The sequence below is a fragment of the Oncorhynchus keta genome, chromosome 9, assembly GCF_023373465.1.
Source record: "Oncorhynchus keta strain PuntledgeMale-10-30-2019 chromosome 9, Oket_V2, whole genome shotgun sequence".
NCBI lineage: Eukaryota > Metazoa > Chordata > Actinopteri > Salmoniformes > Salmonidae > Oncorhynchus > Oncorhynchus keta.
In genome coordinates, this window is record NC_068429.1 from 41,061,682 (window position 1) to 41,084,086 (window position 22,405).

Here is a 22,405-nt window from a genome sequence, read left to right on the forward strand (position 1 = left end):
AGCTCCTCAGGCCTGTGTTATGACTGGGCATTAACAGACATAACATATCTGTTACAGAATAGGGGGGGATGGGCTGCTCTGGCTGGCCTACTAGAACTGGCTCGTCCTGAATGGCACCCTATTCCATCAATATCATGACGTTGAATCAACGTGGAAAACTGGTTGGAGCTGCAAAAAGTCCTCGACGTAAGGGCATTTCCATCTTTTCATCCCCAACTTTTAACCTAAATCCAATGATATGGTGACCTTTTTTGTTGATTTCAAGTTGAATTCACTTTAGTTGACAACTCATCCAAATGTAAATCAAAACTAGATCTTGAACTGACTTCTGTGCCCAGTGGGAAACTTTGCTTAGGACTTATTGCAAGTAAGGCTGTTCCCGACTTAAAACAAATCTTGGTTGACCGAGAGTCGTCCTGACAGACCATGTGTGTTTGAATAAAATCAACTACATATGCACTGAGCTTGTTTGATGCTTCAAGTACACGGTTTGATTAAATAATGGAGACACAAAAATGACTCAAGAAAGAGCCCGATGGTCACACTGTGTTAAAAAATAGTAGCGAGACCTGCGTGCATATTATGTGTGACAAACAGGTGCTGTTAGATTACAGTATTATTTTTCTGCCTGTTGGGAACAGTGTAAACAACACTAAATAAATTGTAAGTAATACAAGTCTGTTCTAACGAAAAACGTTTGTAAAGCCTTTATTCCAGCATAACAAAATCAAAAAATTGCCGAATCTGTACAATTGCTTTATCCAACATATTGCTGTTGTATATTAAACAAACAAAACAGGCAACAGAAGCAAGATCTGTCATATTTATGTCGATATTTGTGACTAATTTCAGGAAACTAGGCATATGCCACGGGTCACTACTTCACAGGAACACATTTGAACTAAAACGTTGTGTTTTTTGGGGCAGAAATGCCTTCTGGAACATGTGAACTTTCATGTGCCTTAATAACAAACTTGTACGCCATCTGTAAATACGAATACAATTGTTAAATTATGAGCCTAGTTGGTTTAGCCACAGAAAAAGACAGCAACCTTCCCGCTAACTATGATTGGCTGAGATAATGAATGGCTGGACATGCAGAGTTCGGATTGGTCTGCCATATGGCCCTCTTCTGTCTATTTGAGCTGGTAGGTAATCCTGTTTTTTTTTATCCTTAAAAATAAAAAAAAACATTCTGTTGTAGAAGTATAAGTGTTGCTCTTCATAATCATGATTTGGGATTATGGTTAATTGTTTAGCTAGCTACATTTCTTATCAAAAGTCTCCACTATGCAAGTATTAATTTCAATAGAATGTCACTGATAGCTACATTTTCAAATATAACACGTTTCTAATTTGGCAGAAAGTCATATTCATTTCAAGTTAAAGTGTAAAGTGTACTGTTAGCTAGCCAGCTAAAATTAGCTGTCTGGCTCGCTAGCTAACGTTACGTGTATGATCTTATTATTCGTATCTCAGAGCCATTTGCTTTGCTAGTTATAGCCAAATGTTAACTAGCTAACATTGAACCTGGTTGGTTAGCTACCTGCAGATTAATGCAGGGTAGTAACGTCATGAGTTAGAATTATGGTTCATTGTTTACCTAGCTAGCTAGCGACATGTTTTAACAGAAGATTCCACTTTGCAAGTAACCATTTCAACAGAATGTCACTGTTGATAGACGTAGCTGGTAAATTCACTCTGGCTATCTACTCCGATTTCAGATAACTCTCGTCCGAGTGTGCCAGAGCGCAGAATAACTGATGAAATTTACGAACGCTCAACACCTGTTAAATATGGCCGGTAAATATGTCAGTAAACGTTGACAACAAAAAAAACTTCAATTGTTGCAAGCTCTGGATAACATGAAAACAGCCTAACCAGCTCTGCTAGGGCGAGTAAAATGGTCAGTGAGCTGTTCTCTCGTTTGTGTCTGGAAGTACAATAACATTAGCCAGTTAGATCGGGTGCTTGACTGATGTTGTTAGGACCGAACGCTCAGATCAACCCTTCTTGGTGACAGAGGGCAGTATTTTCACGTCCGGATGAAATGCATACCCAAATTCAACTGCCTGCTACTCATCCCCAAAAGATAAGATATGCATATTATTAGTAGATTTGGATAGACAACACTCTGAAGTTTCTAAAACTGTTTGAATCATGTCTGTGAGTATAACAGAACTTATGTAGAAGGCGAAACCCCGAGGAAAAATCAATCAGATTGTGGTCATATCTCTTTTCATTGGGAATCCAGATTTCTAAAGGGACCTTCATGCAGTTCCTACCACTTCCACTGGATGTCACCGGTCTTTAGAAATTGGTTGAGGTTTTTCCGTTGTGTAATGAAGAAGTAGCCCTGTTCAAAACGAGGGTCACTTCAAGTGTACTGTTTGTTAGAGGCGCATGACCAGAAAGGTAGCGTCAGTTTGTTTCCTTCCTGTATTGAACACAGATCATCCAGTCTTCAATTTTATTGATTATTTACTTTAAAAATACCTAAAGTTGTATTACAAAAGTAGTTTGAAATGTTTTGGAAAAGTTTACAGGTAACTTTTGAGATATGTTGTAGTCACGTTGCACAAGTTGGAACCTGTGTTTTTCTGGATCAAACGCGCCAAATAAATGGACATTTTGGATATATATCGACGGAATTAATCGAACAAAAGGACCATTTGTGATGTTTATGGGACATATTGGAGTGCCAACAGAAGAAGCTTGTCAAAGGTAAGGCCTGATTTATATTTTTATTTCTGTGTTTTGTGTCGTGCCTGCAGGGTTGAAATATCTTTTCTCTCTTTTGTTTACGGAAGTGCTATCCTCAGATAATAGCATCGTTTGCTTTTGCCGAAAGCCTTTTTTAAATCTGACATGTTGGCTGGCTTCACAACACGTGTAGCTTTAATTTGGTATCTTACATGTGTGTTGTCATGAAAGTTTGATTTTTATAGTAATTTATTTGAATTTGGCGCTCTGCATTTTCTCTGGCTTTTGGCCAGGTGGGACAACCCACATATCCCAGAGAGGTTAAAGAGAGTTTGTATCGCAAATAAAGCTGCATAAATAACTCTAAATGAAGCATATAGGAGGAACTGTTTCTTTGTTAAATGCTCAACAGAGAATAGTCGCTTGTGCGAACTTCCTCGTAAATCGTTTAGAAAAAATAGCCTTTATTTATTCAGCTATGTTCAATTGTATTCTTGTTACCATAAAATAATACCACAGGAATTATAAGCAAATATTGCCTGCTAAATTAACTAGTATAGCCCACAGCCATATGGCATAGCCAGAGCAGGGTCTAACATAAGGACGACTCAGAATATGCTATTCTGTTCTTCTGAAATAGGGTACATTTTCTTCAAATCATGTTTCTTTAGACCTGCCTAAAATAAATAATGGTTTTATTGTGATTTTTCAAATGTAGATGTTCCACATCATTGGCTTGTAGGCTATGTGTGGAAGCCCGGAGATGCTGGGATATTTTATGTTAAATAACGGTCAATTACCTTGAGACCGGCATTGTCATTTGCATGACAATCACCGGCTGACAAAATATCATGACCGCCAGAACGCTAACCATAACGTACCATCCTTTGTCGTCGTCCTCTGCCAGCTCCTCAGGGGCCTCCTCAGGGGCCTCGGAGGTCTCAGTGATGGCTGAAGACAGCTTGGACTTGAAACGGTCCAGCAGCGCCATTGTCTACAAGACAATCAGCTTAACGGTCACTGGGAGATCTGGGTCACTAACAAAACAAACTCTTAAGATCTAACGCTCATCTAAGTCTCAGACTTTCACCTCAACCCCCTGTTCCATCAAGACAAAAATGCACTGCTGGTAATTTATATGCGTTTGACTGAAAGACGTCATCATTAATGTCATCAACACTCTGACCACAATGAGGACCAGTAGGAAAATGTACACACTAACTACTGAAAGTCGCTCTGGACAAGAGCTTCTGCTAAATGACTCAAATGTAATGTGTGTAGAGAGTAAATGACAGCTGACACAGTTTTGAGTAATGACTCCTCTGTTACCTGCGCTTCTCTGCTGGATCCCTTCTTCAGTTTCTGTTTCCTCATGTCTTCATATTTCTTCTTGCCCTCCAGGTACTCCGCCACCGCCTCGCTGCCTGGCTTCTTCTCTTCTATAGGGACGCAGGAAGGTACTAGTTAGTTAAAAGTCAGTTAATTGTTAGTTAATAGACGGTTCGCAAACTTGGATATATTAAGGCATTGCCCCGCTGTCTGTCTGTCTTTTACATTGAAGTTGATACAGTTAGTTATTTAGCAGTTCATTTACAGTTAGCCTAGTTAATGTATGACATTAAGCAGTGACAATAGCAAAAAACACACTATCAGACACAATGCAGAGGAAAAAACAACCAACATGTAAAAACCATCTGACGCTCTGCTTCGTCATTAGTAAGAGATCAGCTCAGAGAGAGGGACCCGTCATCGGGTCACAGAGACAAACACAAACTGAATTGATCTGATTTGAGGGAAAGATCCACTACTGCATGGCTAACAGATCCAGCAGGATGACTGATGGGCTCCAAGTTTAACAAGGAAACCCCTTTCCTTCTGCCATGAGACCCCTCTCTTTCTGCTCTGCGTCAGAGCCAGCCACATCCAACATATTGTAAATGTTCCCAATGAAAAAAACGTCTGAATTCTTCAACTTCAGCCTTGAGACTGGATGGAGACAGGGAAAGTATACCTCTGGGCAAGGAGAGTTTAAATGAGAAAACCAAGTGGCTCTACATTTTTGCCTCAAATAAGTGGATATACCTTGTATTATTCAAGCACAACAATACTTACAAAAGCACAGTAGTAGGTCTACTTAATACTTTAATTCATTATCTGTACACTGAAATTAACCTTAGTAATTCGCCAAGTGAGGATACAGAATACAACATCAAAACACTGTAGAATGTAGTGCCCTTAATCCACCACCATATTTTACATTAGGTATGGGGTTCTTTTATGCTAATGCATCCTTATTTTGGACACCAAACCCACCACTGGTGTGGTGACCAAAGAGCACTAAATTCATGTCATATGACCATAGCACTGTTTCCAGTCCAAGTGCCATTGCCTTTTAGCAAACTCCAGGCATTTACATTTGCTGGATGACATGAAAAGTGAGCTCTTTGGCCACGCACACCAGTGGTGGGTTTGGGGTTGAAATAAGCATGCATAAGCAGAAAAGAACCCCATTCATACTGTACAATATGGTGGTAGATCTTTAATGTCCTGGGGCCCTTGTTAAGGCCAAAAGCATCATGAGCTTTAACCAGTAACAGGACATTTTTGCCCAAAACATGGTTGCCTCTGCCTGGAGGCTGAAACTTAGCCGCAAGTGGATCTTCCAGCAATAACCCCAAGCACATATCACAATTCCTAAAGAAATTGTTAATTGATCCCAAAATCACACCGTGATCTGTTTCACATGTCTTTGTGCTCGTCTCCACCCCCCTACAGGTGTCGCCCATCTTCCCCATTATCCCCTGTGTATTTATACCTGTCGGTTTGTATGTTGCCAGTTCGTCTTATCTTGTCAAGTCTTACCAGAGTTCTTTCCCGCCTTCCTGTTTCTCTAGTTCTATTTCCTAGTTTTTCCCGGTTCTGACCTTTCTACCTGCCTGACTCTGATCACGAACCTCTACCTGCCTGACTCTGACCTGATCACGAACCTCTGCCTGCCCTGACTCTGACCTGATCACGAACCTCTACCTGGGTCATCTCCTGAGTCACGATAATCTCAGTCTGCGGACTGTACTATCCACCTTCCAGGTCTACATATGGGTCATCTCCTGAGTCACGATAATCTCAGTCTGCGGACTGTACTATCCGCCTCCCATGTCTACATATGGGTCATCTCCTGAGTCACGATAATCTCAGTCTGCGGACTGTACTATCCGCCTCCCATGTCTACATATGGGTCATCTCCTGAGTCGCGATAAACTCAGTCTGCGGACTGTACTATCCGCCTCCCATGTCTACATATGGGTCATCTCCTGAGTCACGATAATCTCAGTCTGCGGACTGTACTATCCACCTTCCAGGTCTACATATGGGTCATCTCCTGAGTCACGATAATCTCAGTGTGCGGACTGTACTATCCACCTTCCAGGTCTACATATGGGTCATCTCCTGAGTCACGATAATCTCAGTCTGCGGACTGTACTATCCGCCTCCCATGTCTACATATGGGTCATCTCCTGAGTCACGATAATCTGTCTGCGGACTGTACTATCCGCCTTCCAGGTCTACATATGGGTCATCTCCTGAGTCACGATAATCTCAGTCTGCAAACTTGAACACTATTGAATTGATTGGTTTGAATTGAAGAGGCCAGTCCATAAGTACAGACAAAGGATCACAAGGATATGGAAAGATTCTGTATGGAGGAATGGTCTAAGATCCCTCCCGATGTGGTCTCCAACCTCATGAAACATTTTAAAAAGGCTCAGTGCCGTTATCATCGCAAGTTAAGGTATTGAGAACAGGGGTGTCAATAATCCCCTCCTATTAAAAATACATCTATTTTTCTGAGCAATTGTGTTAGTATAAAATATTATAATTTTCTTTTTAAGCATACAATCTTTTTTGCTCATCTTTATCAAGGGTGCCAATCATTTTGGACCTGACTGTAGATCATGGATCTAGGTCAAATTCCACATGCAGGCCTTGAGAGTGAAGGAGAATCTCCAAGCAATTCTATAAGCTAAAGTGGGCAATCCGCAGTTGAAACAATAAGCTGAGGGATGGGACTGAAGAAATGTAACCACTCACAAATTCATATACAAAGCTATGGATGCAAGGACTGATCATCCATGATATCAAAATGATAGTTTGAACAATGTTTTAAGGATATATAGTATGCTTACATTTACTTTATTGACAAACATTGGAGTAAAACAAGCTATGTGGGGTTCTGATGGGGTACGTAAGTAGAACTAAGCTCATGAGGAATTTATTAGCAGTGGTGTAAAGTACTTAAGTTGTTTTTGGTTGTATCTGTACTTTACTATTTATATATTTGACAACTTTTAATTTTCTTTAGGAATGTAGTGAAATAAAAATATATACTTTTCTCCATACATTTCCCCTGACACCCAATTCAAGCTATCAATCTGATCTGGCAGGCTCACTAAACATTTACATTTACATTTAAGTCATTTAGCAGACGCTCTTATCCAGAGCGACTTGCTTCATTGTAACTAAAATTTAAAAAGACAATTGTGCCGGCTGGTTTGCGAAATATAAGGAATTTGAATTTGATTTATACTTCAGTACATTTTAGCAATTATTTTCCTTTTGATGCTTACGTATATTTAAAACCAAATACTTTTACTCAAGTAGTATTTTACTGGGTGACTTTCCCTTTTTTGATAGATTTTTTTATATTGGTGTCTTTAAGTATGACAATTGGGTACTAGAAGTTATATTCTTCAATAATCAAATGGGTACATATCATTAACTTGTTCTTCCAATGGTTCATGTCTTTGCTTTGACATACTTGTGGAAATGAACCGTTCCTGACATGAACATCATTTGAAAGCTTTGCTGACTTATGTGACTGACTGGGGAGGTGAAGTGCAAGGCAAGCATAAGCAGGACTCTGCCAAAGGTGCCTCCACAAAGTATTGACTCAGGGGTGTGAATAATGAGATATTTCCGTTTCATTTCATTTAATTTCCAAGAAATTTGCAAAAATGTCTAAAACCATGTTTTCACCTTGTCAGGTGTCTTTTATACTGATAACAAGTTCAAACAGGTGTCATTAATACAGGTAACAAGTGGAGGACAGAGGAGCCTCTTAAAGAAGAAATTACATGTCTGTGAGAGCCAGAAATCTTGCTTGTTTGCAGGTGGCCAAATACTTATTTCCCACCATAATTTGCAAATAAATTCATAAAAAATCCTACAATGTGATTTTCTGGATTTCTTCTTCTCATTTTGTCTGTCATAGTTGAAGTGTACCGATGATGAAAATTACAGGCCTCATCTTTTTAAGTGGGAGAACTTGCACAATTGGTGGCTGACTAAATACTTTTTTTGCCCCACTGTAGATGGGTGAGCAAAGAAAAACATCCCTACCTAGTTCATCTGCACACTTATTTCCACAACAGCCCTCTGATGTCACAGATGGAGATGGCAGGCAGGTAGCCTCAAGTCACCTGGCTTCTGGAGATATGGTAACTCTGACTAGCGGGTAATGTCCCCAGGCCCCGACAAGACAGGACACACAGAGGGGACAAAACAAACAACGTAACGCGTCATGGACATACCTCCTGCGTCTGGGCCTGTCATCTATTAAGAGCTGCCATAGTACTGTACGAATGCTGCTGGCTGGAACACTGGGCCATTGTCTGAGAGAGGCTGGTATGTTTGCGACTTGATCATCCAGAGGGGAGAAATGGTATTCAGCACGTGTTACACAAGTATGAGGCCTATTCTTCAGAGCAATTTTTTTTTTTTTTTTTTTAGCTAGCTCATCTTGAGATCATGATAATGTAACTGTACTTTACCTTTCACTACTTTGTGTGTATGGCCAGTGGGATTTGATTTTAGCATGTAAATCTTGGTGGGGTAAAACAAACAACATGTGGGATGCATGCCAGCAAAGTCAACACACAACATTAAACAATAAATTAATTGCGCTATATAAAACGGTGACAAACAGTGGCCACAAACTGTTAGGACCTACATAAAGCTGTTCCAACACCTTACCACTCCTACACCTGCCTATCAGAGGAGTCTTGTCTGGCAGCGAAACAGTTCATTCAGCCTCATTTACTGCCTTAAAAAAAAAATATATAAAATATATGGCTGATTTGCTTAAACAAATGTACATCTCAATTGTCAGTAGAAACCACAAACTATGGCATAAGGGGACGACAAGCATATAAGAAGGAAATAGGTCATTTCCAATAAAACATTAATGAGCGAGCTAGGATCGACAAAGTTAATATAACTATTTGTTTAGCACTTTCGAAATGTACAACAACAGAAATCAGAATTTCTCTAAAACAGGTTATAGGCTATAATGTGCACAACCAAGTCAGAACAGTAGGCGAAATTAAGAGGTGTATACAGACCAAATTATTAGGGGGGTTACATGGGCTCCTAACATCTAACTAACATCTAAAATACACTTAATTTACTTTCTTAGCTACAGTATACATACCTCCCTGGCATATTACATTTACATTACATTTACATTTAAGTCATTTAGCAGACGCTCTTATCCAGAGCGACTTACAAATTGGTGCATTCACCTTATGACATCCAGTGGAACAGCCACTTTACAATAGTGCATCTAAATCTTTTAGGGGGGAGGGGTGAGAAGGATTACTTATCCTATCCTAGGTATTCCTTAAAGAGGTGGGGTTTCAGGTGTCTCCGGAAGGTGGTGATTGACTCCGCTGTCCTGGCGTCGTGAGGGAGTTTGTTCCACCATTGGGGGGCCAGAGCAGCGAACAGTTTTGACTGGGCTGAGCGGGAACTGTACTTCCTCAGTGGTAGGGAGGCGAGCAGGCCAGAGGTGGATGAACGCAGTGCCCTTGTTTGGGTGTAGGGCCTGATCAGAGCCTGGAGGTACTGAGGTGCCGTTCGCCTCACAGCTCCGTAGGCAAGCACCATGGTCTTGTAGCGGATGCGAGCTATTACATCTTTTATGCCTCAGCATACAAGACAGTTTTGGACCTTGTTGTGCTGTGCTCACTTGAACAGGAAGGTGGCACAGCAGTCCTTCGTGGGCAAATTGTGTAATGAAAGTCTGGCATTATCTGGGTTTATGGTGCATTCAAGACAACTGGGAACTCTGAAAAAAAACGAGGTTGAACCATGATGTCAGTGATTTTCAGGTCGTAGGTCTAGAAAGAGGCCAGAGTTCTCAATCTACAGTTCCGAGTTGGATGACTGAAACATATTTCCCTGTCGGAGCTTGTTTTTTCCGGAATTCCCAGTTGACTTGACTTCATTGAGTTCAAGACTTCGCAGATCCGAGTTAACAGTGGTTTGTTTGCACAAATCATGCTTCATTGACCGCAAGGCCAATGTTGAATGTTTATCATTTTAAACTAGGAAGAGAGCCACTTAATCCCAGTTTTGTGACCACACAGCCACTGTCACTGATTCCTTCCAAATCACTCATCGTTGAATTTGAGATTTCCAACTTGTTTTGTAATGTTTATGTCCAATGGCCGATGAGCATCGATACGTTTTATCTATCATTTCTCTTCATATGACAAGGATTAAAAAGGATTTGCCAGTAGACTTGATTCATGATGATGACTGCTAGCTAAGATTTTGAAAGTATGATGTTGACATGATCAGTCCAATCAAAGCTACTGTACATATAACGTGATATGACGTCATTTTATCTGTGGCCAATGACCTTCAGCTTTCTTGGATGGGCACTTCTAATGTAACTCTATGGCAGCACCCAAGGGGCTAGAATTTTAGAGCTCGACCCTTAGACTTGACGGTGACCTAGTGTCCCCATGAGAGACAGAACACTGAGCCAATCACGGCGCAATGCTCCGTATTTCCTACTGGCTTGCGCCACCACCACATAAAGCACTGAGCAAGGCTGAAACACCTGCATTTTGTCGCTGCCTTACTCAAGAAAGCAAAAAAGAGACCATGTTTGTATGTGGCTTTGAGAAGTGCTCAATGACAAATATATATATATTTTTACATTGTTTGCAAACTGATATGTATTAATGTCAAAATAACATGCAAAACAAATAAATAAAATATATATACACTGGGGCAAAAAAGTATTTAGTCAGCCACCAATTGTGCAAGTTCTCCTTCTTAAAAAGATGAGAGAGGCCTGTAATTTTCATCATAGGTACACTTCAACTATGACAGACAAAATGAGAAAAATAAATCCAGAAAATCACATTGTATAATGTGGTATTACTGTCTGGTCATTATAGTGTTTATAGCAATGCACAGGCATTAAGGTAATCACTGTATCCTACCTGGTATAAGCTATTCCCGAGCACTCATACAGCGTTATGCAGTATGTGCATGTGCATTATGTCTAGCTGACTAAGCTCAACTCCTCGGCGAAGGAAGTTTGATGAACTCCACCAAAGGAGTTGAGCAGAGGACAGGCTTTGTGGAATTCATCTCCGGCTACATCGATTCGCCCAAGGTCACCTACATTATAGCCTGCCTATACTGCTATTCCGGAGATGCCCTGTATTTGTCATTTCTTTCTATTCCTGCGTAGAACCACTTTTGTACGCTCTCACTACTCTGTGAGAAGTCAGTACTCAACCTCGTGTGGTAAACCCAATATCTGCCATAAACCTGTTCTGAAGACTTCTGATTAGTTCTTGCCGGACAGCCCTGTGGCAGCCGAATCCTGTCCACTGCTACCTATATAGTTCTCTACTAGCCTTTAGTATTATTCCGTAATAATGTTGTCTGTTTAGAGTGAAAAGGCTTTTTTTTGTCAGTTCACTTTATGAGGAACCTAATTGAGTAACAAAAAGCTTAAGCCCCACAGGGTATTTGGGTTTGGATGGCTATCATTATAAGTCCAGAAAACCATGCAGTTACTCATTTCACAAGGTATTTAGGCCACAAATACACCAAATTTGGAGCAATCGTCGGAATTCCCTAGCAAAGACTGGGGCCACACTCTCTCTCACTCTCTACAGTCCAGGCCTCTTCCCCAGAGTCAACATGGAAGTCTGCTCTGCTGCTTGAGGTGCAAATCTTTCCCTTTGATTTACGATAGCAAGAAGTGATCCCTTTCAATCTTTCCCGTTCACCCCTTGCACTCTGCCCCATCGCAGCAGCCCGGGACTTGCAGGATGCTGAATGATGATTCCCTTGGGCACTAACACAAGGAACACACGTCGCCCTCTCCAGCTGTTGTCACTAACTACTATCTTTGAGTTTGATGGCCATTCTAACCACATTCTTCCCCTTAGCTATCACCTGGGCCAGAGAGAGCTACAAATCACAGGCCTGATGTGGTAGGGGGGGGGGGGTTGTTGTGAATGACAGACTCCTCTTCGTTAGGGGAGGAAGCACCTCCATCTCTCTTTTCCTCTTTAACCAATCAACGCTTGTTCAAGACGAATCAGAGGAGCATCGCTTTCAAAGGCCTGGACCAGTCAAAGCAGTGTCAAAAGAAACCCCTTTTCTCATCGATCAGCACACTCATCAGAAATAGTTCCGAAAATGTGTGTTGTGAAGCCGGCTACTCCTCCCTCTTTCTATCCATCATAGTCATTGCCGTCACAACAATAAAATAATGCAGATTCCAGCTGTGAACTGAGTGATGTGGTTCTGAGTTTCCTACAGATTGCCTCCCAAGAGGTCACAACAGGGAAACCCAACACCACCACTATATCGTCATTGAACCTTAATTTCCTTCCAAACAGAAATTTTGAAATGAAGGTTTCTGCCAGTTTCTTTTTGCTCAATAGGCCTCTGACATAATTTGGCTTAATAACTTTGACGAATAAATGTGTAAATCTCCATTTGAATGTATTCTTCGAAAGGCCAAAAGAAATTACAACACAATCCTTGACTCAACAGCCAAATTGAATCCCATTCCAAAATATTAGAAATTCTCGAATGAAGCCACACGATTCATAAAATGTCAAACTGAACTGCCTTTGTCAGAAACGTGAACTGATATTTTGGAGGAAAAAAAATAAACCTAACTGCAACATATAATCATAAGTCAATTGACGTTTCAAAGATCAGTCTTTGTTTCTTCCACATCAACAATTTGACTGACAAGGCGCCATTGAAATAAAACACGCTGTGCACACAGGCATAACCTGTATAAATAACTTGGAGTGGTAGAAAGAATGTTGCCACATCATTGAGGGTGGGTATAAAATGGACAGTGTTTTCAGCCTGTCTTTCTTATTTTTGGCTCTCAGAACCAACACTTATGCCAAGAAAGAGAAAACCAGACTAGAAGAACATGCTATAATTTATGTCTTGAAAATGGAAGCGATGTCTGTCGAAAATAATAACTCAAAAGGTAACTCAAACGCTCTTTTAGCTCTCTGCTGGGTGAGTTCTGAGGTGACAATTGATTTTTTCCCCCTGATTAAGTTGGCGCATGCCAAGTTAGTGGGTAGTGGCTGCTGCTGTTGTTAGCGCATGGAGGAGGAATATGTTTGCTTCTGGGACTGAGCACAAAGATGTGTATAGCATAGGAAGTCCAGGGAGTCCAGATTCAGGGCCTGCTGCAAGAAACCAAATGATGAAATCAGTTCCCAGCAAACAGGGGACATCCTGAGGACATCCGGCGACGTTCCCATTAGGCCCCTTAAGGGCTTCGGTGCGACGTTATCTTATTGATGTTCTAAGGGAACGTTCTCTGGTGGACCTTTGTCTAGTTCCCTGTAAGAAACCAGGACATCACTGAGGACCATGTCAGGAACTTTTTAGGACGTTCAAGACTTTCCTTTTACTAGTCCTTAGGATGTCACGTGACGGTCCCAAGGGTCCCACATTCTCTGGGGAACCTTTTCATAATTCCCAGTTTGGTACGTTGTGTCATGGTCCCTGGAGGTTTTTGTCACATGATGAGCCCAGGTGTCCCAAACCATTATAAGTAAAGTAATGAAATGGTATGGGGCTTTTAAGGTAAGTGATATGCTGTTCAGCTAAAACGGTTTCAAGATATTTAATCAATGACAATAGGATTACATTTGACATGAACACTTAGTACTGTCTATTCAATATGACCCCAACTTGGATTTGAACTCACAACTTCTTGATTTGGGGAATACTGATCTTTCTGTCGTGCCACAAAATCTGTATAATTTCCCAGCCTCCCGAGTGGCGCAGTGGTCTAAGGCACTGCATAGCAGTGATAGCTGTGCCACTAGAGATCCTGGTTTGGGTCCAGGCTGTCGCAGCTGGCCGCGACCGGGAAACCCATGGGGCGGCGCACAATTGGCCCAGCGTCGTCCGGGTTAGGGGAGGGTTTGGCCGGCAGGGATGTTCCTGTCCCATCGTGCACATGGACTCCTGTGGCGGGCCGGGCGCAATGCAAGCTGACCACGGTCGCCAGGTGTACGGTGTTTCCTCCGACACATTGGTGCGGCTGGCTTGGTGCGGCTGGCTTCCGGGTTAAGCGGGCGTTGTGCCAAGAAGCAGTGTGGCTTGGCTGGGTTGTGTTTCCGAGGACGCACGGCTCTCAACCTTCTCCTTTCCCGAGTCCGTACGGGAGTCGCAGCGATGGGACAGGACTGCAACTACCAATTGGATACCACAAAATTGGGAAGAAAAATGGGTAAAAAAATAAATAAATAAAATATATAGATTCAACACAATTACAATAATTCAGCAGTCCCCGACACATTCATTAATTATAATCCATCACAGCACTTAATTACAATAGCAGTGCAGATGACACTCTTTTGTTATTAGTTATTTCCGACTATTCTCTCATTGATTTTATTTATTTAAGCAATGTGAGGGTTTTCTGTATAGTTGTCTAATGTTGGTGGGGGAAATATTATTTTGTTTTAATGTTTCTCCTGAATCACTATGATAAATATAATCATTTTTTTCTTCAGTGAATTTTTAACAGAGCTGAGATTGCCTTTGAAGTACAAAAAGTGTAGGAAAACCCCTACAGATGAAATCAGTCATTGATACAGACGTGGTGGCATAGCAGGAAGATCAGAACTCCGTGAACCAAGACACGAGTTCAAATCCCATGTGAGGAAATGTTAAATAATAATTACTGTATGAATAAACATATACAATGCAATCATGAATGTCAAAGAGAGTCAAATATGTAAGTTGAAAAGACTATATTAAAAGCACCTTTGGTGTGTTAGTTCCCGGGACCAACTGGGAACTATGCAAAATCTTTAGCGGACCATGACACAACGTCCTGACGACTAGTTGACAATTTCTTGATGTCCTAACGACTCATTATTGTTTGCAGGGTTAGCGGCTGGGATCAGATCAGTAGCCTGTCAAAATAGCTTCCACTCATACTTAGAACAATACCTCATTTAGGACAATACCTCATTTAGGACAATACCTCATTTAGGACAATGCCATACATGGCAATAGGTTTTTAGCTCATTTAAAATAAACATTCACTTAATATACAATATTTTCCATGATAAATGAAAGCGATAAGTTCAAACGGTTCAAATGGGAATCTTACTGCTAGATATAGGCAAGGCATTTCAGATCAGAAAAAAAATACATTTTTATTATATTCTGACAATTACAAACTCAGTGATTATACTTCGGGCTCTCGTCTGCTACTAACATTAACCTAACCGTCCCAGATAGATATGATGGAGCTCCCTTTTCTTGTTTTTTCCTGGTATTTCGTTGGCGATTGCTGAGTACATGGTGAACATGCCTCCTCCAAACGGTCCATGACCTGTCTTGGCCAAGTAACAGAGGGGTGTGCGTCCCAATGGCACCCTATTCCCTACATAGTGCACTACTTTTGGTCAGAGGCCTTTGGGCTCTGGCAAAAGTAGTGCACTATATAGGGTGCCATTTGGGACGCCGCTGTGGAGGACTCCATCCAAGCACAACATGTGCACAAGCAGGATCAGAATTCCATCCTCTGCAATTTCATTCTCATAAAAAAATAGGACAACGAGGAATCTAGAGCACTTCAGTCTTCTTGTGTGTATTTATCAACAGTGTGTTTGGCAAGCTAAGAAAACAATCTAGATTAGATTTTTTTTTTCTTTCGCAAACCGTTCGGTCACACTTTAATTAATCAAAAGCGCTTAGAAAACATTTGAGGGCAAACGGCTTTGCAAACACACCAGTCTTGTGCTAACAGAAACTCAAAACGTCTATGGGTCTAATGGTCCTGTCCAAATGTCCTGTCTCTATTGAAAGCGTAAAAGAACAATACAATACAATTTTATTTGCCACATGAATGTGAGGAATGTTGAGTGTATTGAAGTGCACGTATGTTTTGGAAGTGATGTCTCTGTCTTAATAGCAGACCAGTGAGGTAATGATGATACAGAAACACAAAGTCAGCAAGTTTACCCTCTAAATTCCCTTTCCCTAGAGACTACAGTCAAACCTACCACAGCTGCATCTGAGCTTCTTTGGAATTGACCGCTGCTCAGAGGTCAGGCTGTGGGGGGTGAGATTTTTGGCCCCATCGAGGCATTCAATGTGAGGACAGTGACGTACAACAGCCTCCCTATTCAAAGCTGTTTGAAGGTCAAAAGGTTTTCCTGAGCCCACACTAATCCTTAGAGAAAGTAGGGCAGAAACCTGCCTGACCAGGCAGCTTTAGAGTGAGTCGATTTTATTAATAAAACAAGACTTACTGACCTTTACTAGGTCACAGTGATTTCGTTTTTTTAGTAACAGCAAAGTTAAAAGTGAAAACAAAATCTGTATCCGAAATGGCAACCTACGCCCTATATTGTGCACTAGACCAAATAGGGCTCTGGTGTTCAAAAGAGGTCAGTAAACCATATAGGGCCAGGGATCGGAACCGGTTAAAAAAAACTGAAAATAATTATTTTTCAAGGAACAGAACTAGAACAGGGAACGAAAGTGATCTATACCGTTCCGGAAAATAACTTATTTTTGAAAAGCATAGGATCCGGTTAATAACATTTTATGTTCCGGGTATTTTTTTCTAGTTTCACAAAGAAAAACGCAACAAAGCGCCTATGCAAAGTCATGCCTCTGTCAATCAGAAACTTCATCCAGTGTCTGCCTGCCAGCTGAACATCTTTGCCAGTGTGTGTGTAGGCTACCTGCCCCTCCCACTCTGAAACACAGCTGTAGCCTACTAAATGTTGCAAGTTTGATTCAGAATATAGGGAGAGATTTTTAATTAGAGAAGAAAGGGTTTAACTTTTTCAACGTTAGTTAGGGATTCTATAGTTATCACATTTCACGTGTTACTGATTCTGGTGCCGCTGTGCACACACAAGCTTGTTAGCTAGATAGCTCTGGTCCAACGTTAGCCGACTCTGAAGTTCAAAGACATTCAAAGTTCCTCCATAGAAGCCGCTCCTCCGTAGGTATAGCTCTGTGGGCCTAATTCAGATAATGCATGTCATAACAAGATTCCCAGCACTTCAAGCCAAGCCTCCTCCTCTACCCTCTCACTCTCCCCACCTGCAATATGTAAGTTGTATATCATGTCCTACACTTCTCTTTCCATCGCGTATGTAAACAACTCACTGAGCTATAGCTTGCCTGCTCCATAGCAAGCCTCTAATTGGGGGGTTCGAACCGGTTCAGAGCATTATTTTGCTGGTCGGAACAGTATATATATATGGTTCGGTTCAGAACTAAACTATTGGCGATTCATTTAGGTTCCAACCTCTGCAGGGCGCAGCCAAAATGTGAAGCAGTAGCTGTTTCACCACTTTAAACCCAAAGTCACCATCCATCCAGAATGATGAGAATGAGATAAAACCACCTCCTTCAGTATCTAACCCACCACACCACGCAACAGTGCATTCCTCTCCCTCAGCCGAGTCTCAGGATTCAGTGTTTAAGCAGACATCTGCCCCCCTGCAGAGTCCGCTGGCAACGTGACTTCTCTTCTACACATTCCATCCTACTGAATGAAGCCTCACGTCCAACATATTCACGTAATGAGAGGAGCGTTCAAAGAGGCTGCTGCCCAGCCGGAGACACACATAAAGGCCTCCTGGTTAACCCCCGGTTACAGCATCCGGCTGGATAACCACATCTACACTGACCTACCTGAACTGAAGCTTTTGTTTCCCTGTGACCTGCCAAGTAGGCCTAAACAGAAACAGCTCTAGCTGGGATCCAGTCTCAGTTGAGACCTAATAGTGGGTTCTGAGTCGAGTACCCACCATGTGGTAAGCACTGAGTAAGAGGCGGTGTCGGGGGAAAAAAGACAAACAGTGTCTAGGAGATGATGAGAGCATCTCAATATCTCATGAACTTAAACGCGCCTTGCGGTGACCCCCCCCTGTTCAGTTGGCATTTATGCCACCACAAGACCACATGGACCATTGGTTTTGTTGCAAAACAACGTTTTGAGCTTCTCAGTCGTACCTAACTCTGAGCCAACGTGGTTTTCATGATTGTCCAAAAATATGTGTTTCTTTATCGGTGGGTGTACCGACAAAACACTCGGGAGACAGGCGGTATTACGGGAGGCTGCAGGACTGTGTGGTAACGAAGGGGGGAAAATACACCCACTTCGTCGCCTTGTCACTTTAAGCAAAGCTGAAGACCAACCTACGGCAAGGCTTTGGTTTTTAACCAACGGGGGTAGGCAACTCAGTAATTTGTTGCTCAAGCAATTTACGCAATTAAAAAAAAAAAAAAAAAAAAAGCAGAGCCATGGGTAGAATAAACTAGACGTTGACGTCCGCCTTAATTGTCAGAGACGAGAGGACTGTCTGGCTACATACGTAGCCATTAGAGGAGAATGTGGCCCAGAGAATAAATACTGTACCTCATGGAGATGGAGGATATCCTCTGTGTTAGATCACAGAGAGAAAATGACTTTGGGTAACACTTCACATATAAAGAGTATAAAGGGTGAGTAGGTAAGTCGTTTTTTTTTTTTTTAACAGTCTATAAAGTCTGTAGAAAATCCTTTCATAAACCATTTAACAAACCATTTATAAAGTGGTACCTGCAAGGTATTTAAAACAGTAGTTGATGTAGTGACATACCCTCGCCTTCCTCTTCCTTCTTTGGAGGATTGGCGATGTCTTCCCTCCTCTTTTTGATGGCCAGTAGGTCCTTCTTCAACTGGCGAGCCTCTTGACGCAGCTCGTCGCTGTAAAGGGAACAGAGGAGTTAACATTCAGGTAAACCACAGATCAAAACAAGGTATACCGCAGGTGACAGCCTCAAAATGTACCGAAAAAAAATAAATAAAATAAACGAAAGTCATCTGAATTACTACAGATGGCTCTACAGCAAGTCAGACTGACTGAAGAGAGCAAACGCTACTGCGATCGGGGAACCCAGGTGCATTTGACTTTTCAGTGACGTGGTCAAAAGTCATAGCTTAAATTCCTGTTTATTTATCCAGAACTTTCTACAGCAGTCCACTGTTCTGGGTCTTGACAAACAAACACGTATTGTTCCAAGTTACCTACTTCAAGCTTCTCACAACGCAATTAGCATGTGGAGTGTGTGTGTGTGAGAGCACTGAGCCGTCGTAAAATGAACATTTAAATGTTTTTTTTTTTTTTTTTAAAACAACAAAAAAAAAAAACACAATGATCATAGGCAGCGCTTCTATACAGTTTGAGGGTTGAAATATGTACACTAAAAAACGAGCTCCAATAAATCGAGTGGCGCCTTATTATGAGGAGTGTTCACGCGGCCTTCCAGGCAGGCCAGGGTTCTGGCACCACTAGAAGGGATGTTGTGGTTGAGTGGGTACAACACAGCCCCATAAAACCCCTGCAGAGAAAAGTCCATCTCTCTCTTGAGTAACAAGTCACTGATCCCTACTGCGGCCGTGGACCAAATGAACTCGATGAAGTGCTTGAGACTGGGGAAACTGGCACCAAGTTGCCTCCAATTTGTTCCCAGTTTAAAAAAGGCATGTCCTCGGTTGGTTTTTAAAAACTGTGGCTGGCTGGCTATAGTCATACCCTTCGCAAAACAATCATTTATTTGAGTCGCTTCCTTTATCATAACTTGCTTCCTACATGTATTTATATAGACTGCAATTACAGTAATACAACACCGAGGGGTGTTACCTTCAGATGGACTCAAATGTGTTTCAATTTCATGGGAGGCTATAAACCTGAAATGACACTTACCAATGATACAGTAGCCCAAAATACTCAGACCTCAGACAGAGGGGAACAGACGTCAAGAAGACATAAGCAGTGGGAAGTAGTGGATCTACAGTGCCTTGCGAAAGTATTCGGCCCCCTTGAACTTCGCAACCTTTTGCCACATTTCAGGCTTCAAACAAAGATATAAAACTGTATATTTTTGTGAAGAATCAACAACAAGTGGGACACAATCATGAAGTGGAACGACATTTATTGGATATTTCAAACTTTTTTAACAAATCAAAAACGGAAAAATTGGGCGTGCAAAATTATTCAGCCCCCTTAAGTTAATACTTTGTAGCGCCACCTTTTGCTGCGATTACAGCTGTAAGTCGCTTGGGGTATGTCTCTATCAGCACATCGAGAGACTGACATTTTTTCCCAATCCTCCTTGCAAAACAGCGCGAGCTCAGTGAGGTTGGATGGAGAGCATTTGTGAACAACAGTTTTCAGGTCTTTCCACAGATTCTCGATTGGACTTTGACTTGGCCATTCTAACACCTGGATATGCCTGAAATGTGGCAAAAGGTCGCAAAGTTCAAGGGGGCCGAATACTTTCGCAAGGCACTGTATAAATAAAGTGTATGCCTCAATTACTGTGCTGAGCACGAATGCACATTCATACACTGCAAATGTTCAAGAATGATTGTCCGGCCTTTCTGACCCTGAATGAGGAGACCTGGAACAGTGATTAAAGTCAGGGCATTGAGGCCAAGGCATGTCCAGACCCAGGTCCAGAAATCCTGGGTGTGAGCGGAGGTCTCTGCTGGCTGGCTGCCCAAATGCCCGGCTAGGAGAGGGAGAGGAGAGGCTAGAGAGGAAGTCTGCTCCCCGTGCCAACAATCCTCCTCATACTGTTCTCTTTAACATGACTGACAGACAGAGGCTGCTAAGTACAGACCAGCTATCTGATGTTGGGAGATAATAATATTTATACAAAGCCTGACAGCTCTGTTTGGGTCCTTTTGCAGAGCACAGGTAACACGGGTAGGCAACACAGGTGAACTTCAGCCTGGCAGAAACACGTCCAGGAAGCCTCTCCAAACAATGGCTGCCTTTGTTTCTCTGAACACCTTTCTTTACTCTCTCTCTCTCGCTCTCCCCACCTTCTGTTCCTCATTCTGTACTTCCCCAGCTCTCCTTCACCCCTCCATTCTGTACTTCACCCCTCCATTGCTCCTTAGAAGCTCTCGGGGGGGGTCATCAAACTTAGCGACGTCTGATATATTGACCTTGTAAAATGTATTATTGTGGTCGACTAGATCCCGCTGTGTCTCTTCCATGTTGGGCTCCCTGCTGTCTCTAAGTAGGGGCTCAGGTATTGGAGGCCTATAAGGTACTGTATGCGTGACCCAGACACAGCTAGACATGGTGTTGGTTCGTTCAATGTTATTTCTCCTCTTTAGGGGCTTAGGTATGTGAGTCTCAGACACACAGCCAGCCAGACATGGTGCTGGTATGTTTTCCCTTTCTTGGGGCACAGGTATAGGAGGTACTTGAGCTCTGTGAGCATCAGACACAGCTAGGCATGGGGTTGTTGGTATGTTTCCCCTCTCTATCCAGCAGAGACACTGTCAGAGCTGAGATGGTAGACAGGAGACATCCTGGAACTCTGCCTGAGGCCTTTGTAGACTGTCGCCTGCCCAGTGTCCCGTCTCAGTCTCACATCCACCTCTCTGTGTCTCCCGGTGTCTCAGAGCTCGTCTCAGAGCTCGTCTAAGAGCTCGTTTTGGGGAGCCGGGCTGAGTGGACTACGGCATGAGGAGTTAAGTAAGGGAAGGTCAAAGCTGAGGAGTTAGGTAAGGTAAAGTACTGTATGTAAACATGTGTAGCTAAGGCAGTGGGTAAGGTCAGAACACATGAGCTCAAGATGGAGGAGACGAACGAACAGTATAATTTTTGCTGACCATGTTAACCTTTCGAATTTGCTTTGTTTTGTACACCTCGATAACAATCAGCTTAATTGGGCAAAACAGCTCTGGGCCTGCTAGCTGTTGATACGGTAACTACACAAGCTCAGATTTATCGGCACAGAGATCTATGGAGTTTGAAATGAAGACAGACCATAGGCTATATATTTTACTGGGAGGGAGGGGAGGACACACTTCTGACTGAGTGATCATTTTCGGCTTGCCTTGACACGCTGCAATTTGCAAAACAAGAGAGACATCTCCAAGGCAACTGCCAAACAATGGTGCCGCGGGCAGACCCCCGTGCCAATAAAGGAGAGGGGCCAGAGAGGACGGGAACGAGGAGGGAAGAGAGCCAGCCAGCAACACCTGTTCATTCACTCCTGGGGGCTCAGCACATTCCACACAGAGCCCTCCAACACTGCAACACACTGATAGACTGACACTGGAGATTATATTGTTTCTGTCAGCAGCACAGAGGTAAACTAACTACTCTGCCCCCATCCGCCTGTCTGTAGGGATGACAGTATTGTAGGGCGTGTTCCCGACAAAAATGGTTTTTGTTAGACCAACAGTCGTCTGTTCTTTCAACCAATCGATTGGTCACAATTTTAAAATGTGTATTTTATATACAGTGGGGCAAAAAAGTATTTAGTCAGCCACCAATTGTGCAAGTTCTCCCACTTAAAA

The 22,405-nt window shown here is 42.3% G+C and overlaps 1 protein-coding gene across 1 annotated transcript in view; it reads right to left on the bottom strand.

The window, feature by feature from the left end:
- cwc27 (CWC27 spliceosome associated cyclophilin) overlaps window positions 1–22,405 on the bottom strand; it is a 46,871-nt gene that overhangs the window by 10,593 nt on the left and 13,873 nt on the right. Inside the window, exons 11-13 of the mRNA XM_052525906.1 lie at window positions 18,681–18,787; window positions 4,033–4,142; window positions 3,585–3,697 (exon numbers count right to left, since the gene is read on the bottom strand). Of these exons, the coding sequence (XP_052381866.1) occupies window positions 3,585–3,697; window positions 4,033–4,142; window positions 18,681–18,787 (330 nt within the window). The remainder of the gene's footprint in view (window positions 1–3,584; window positions 3,698–4,032; window positions 4,143–18,680; window positions 18,788–22,405) is intronic.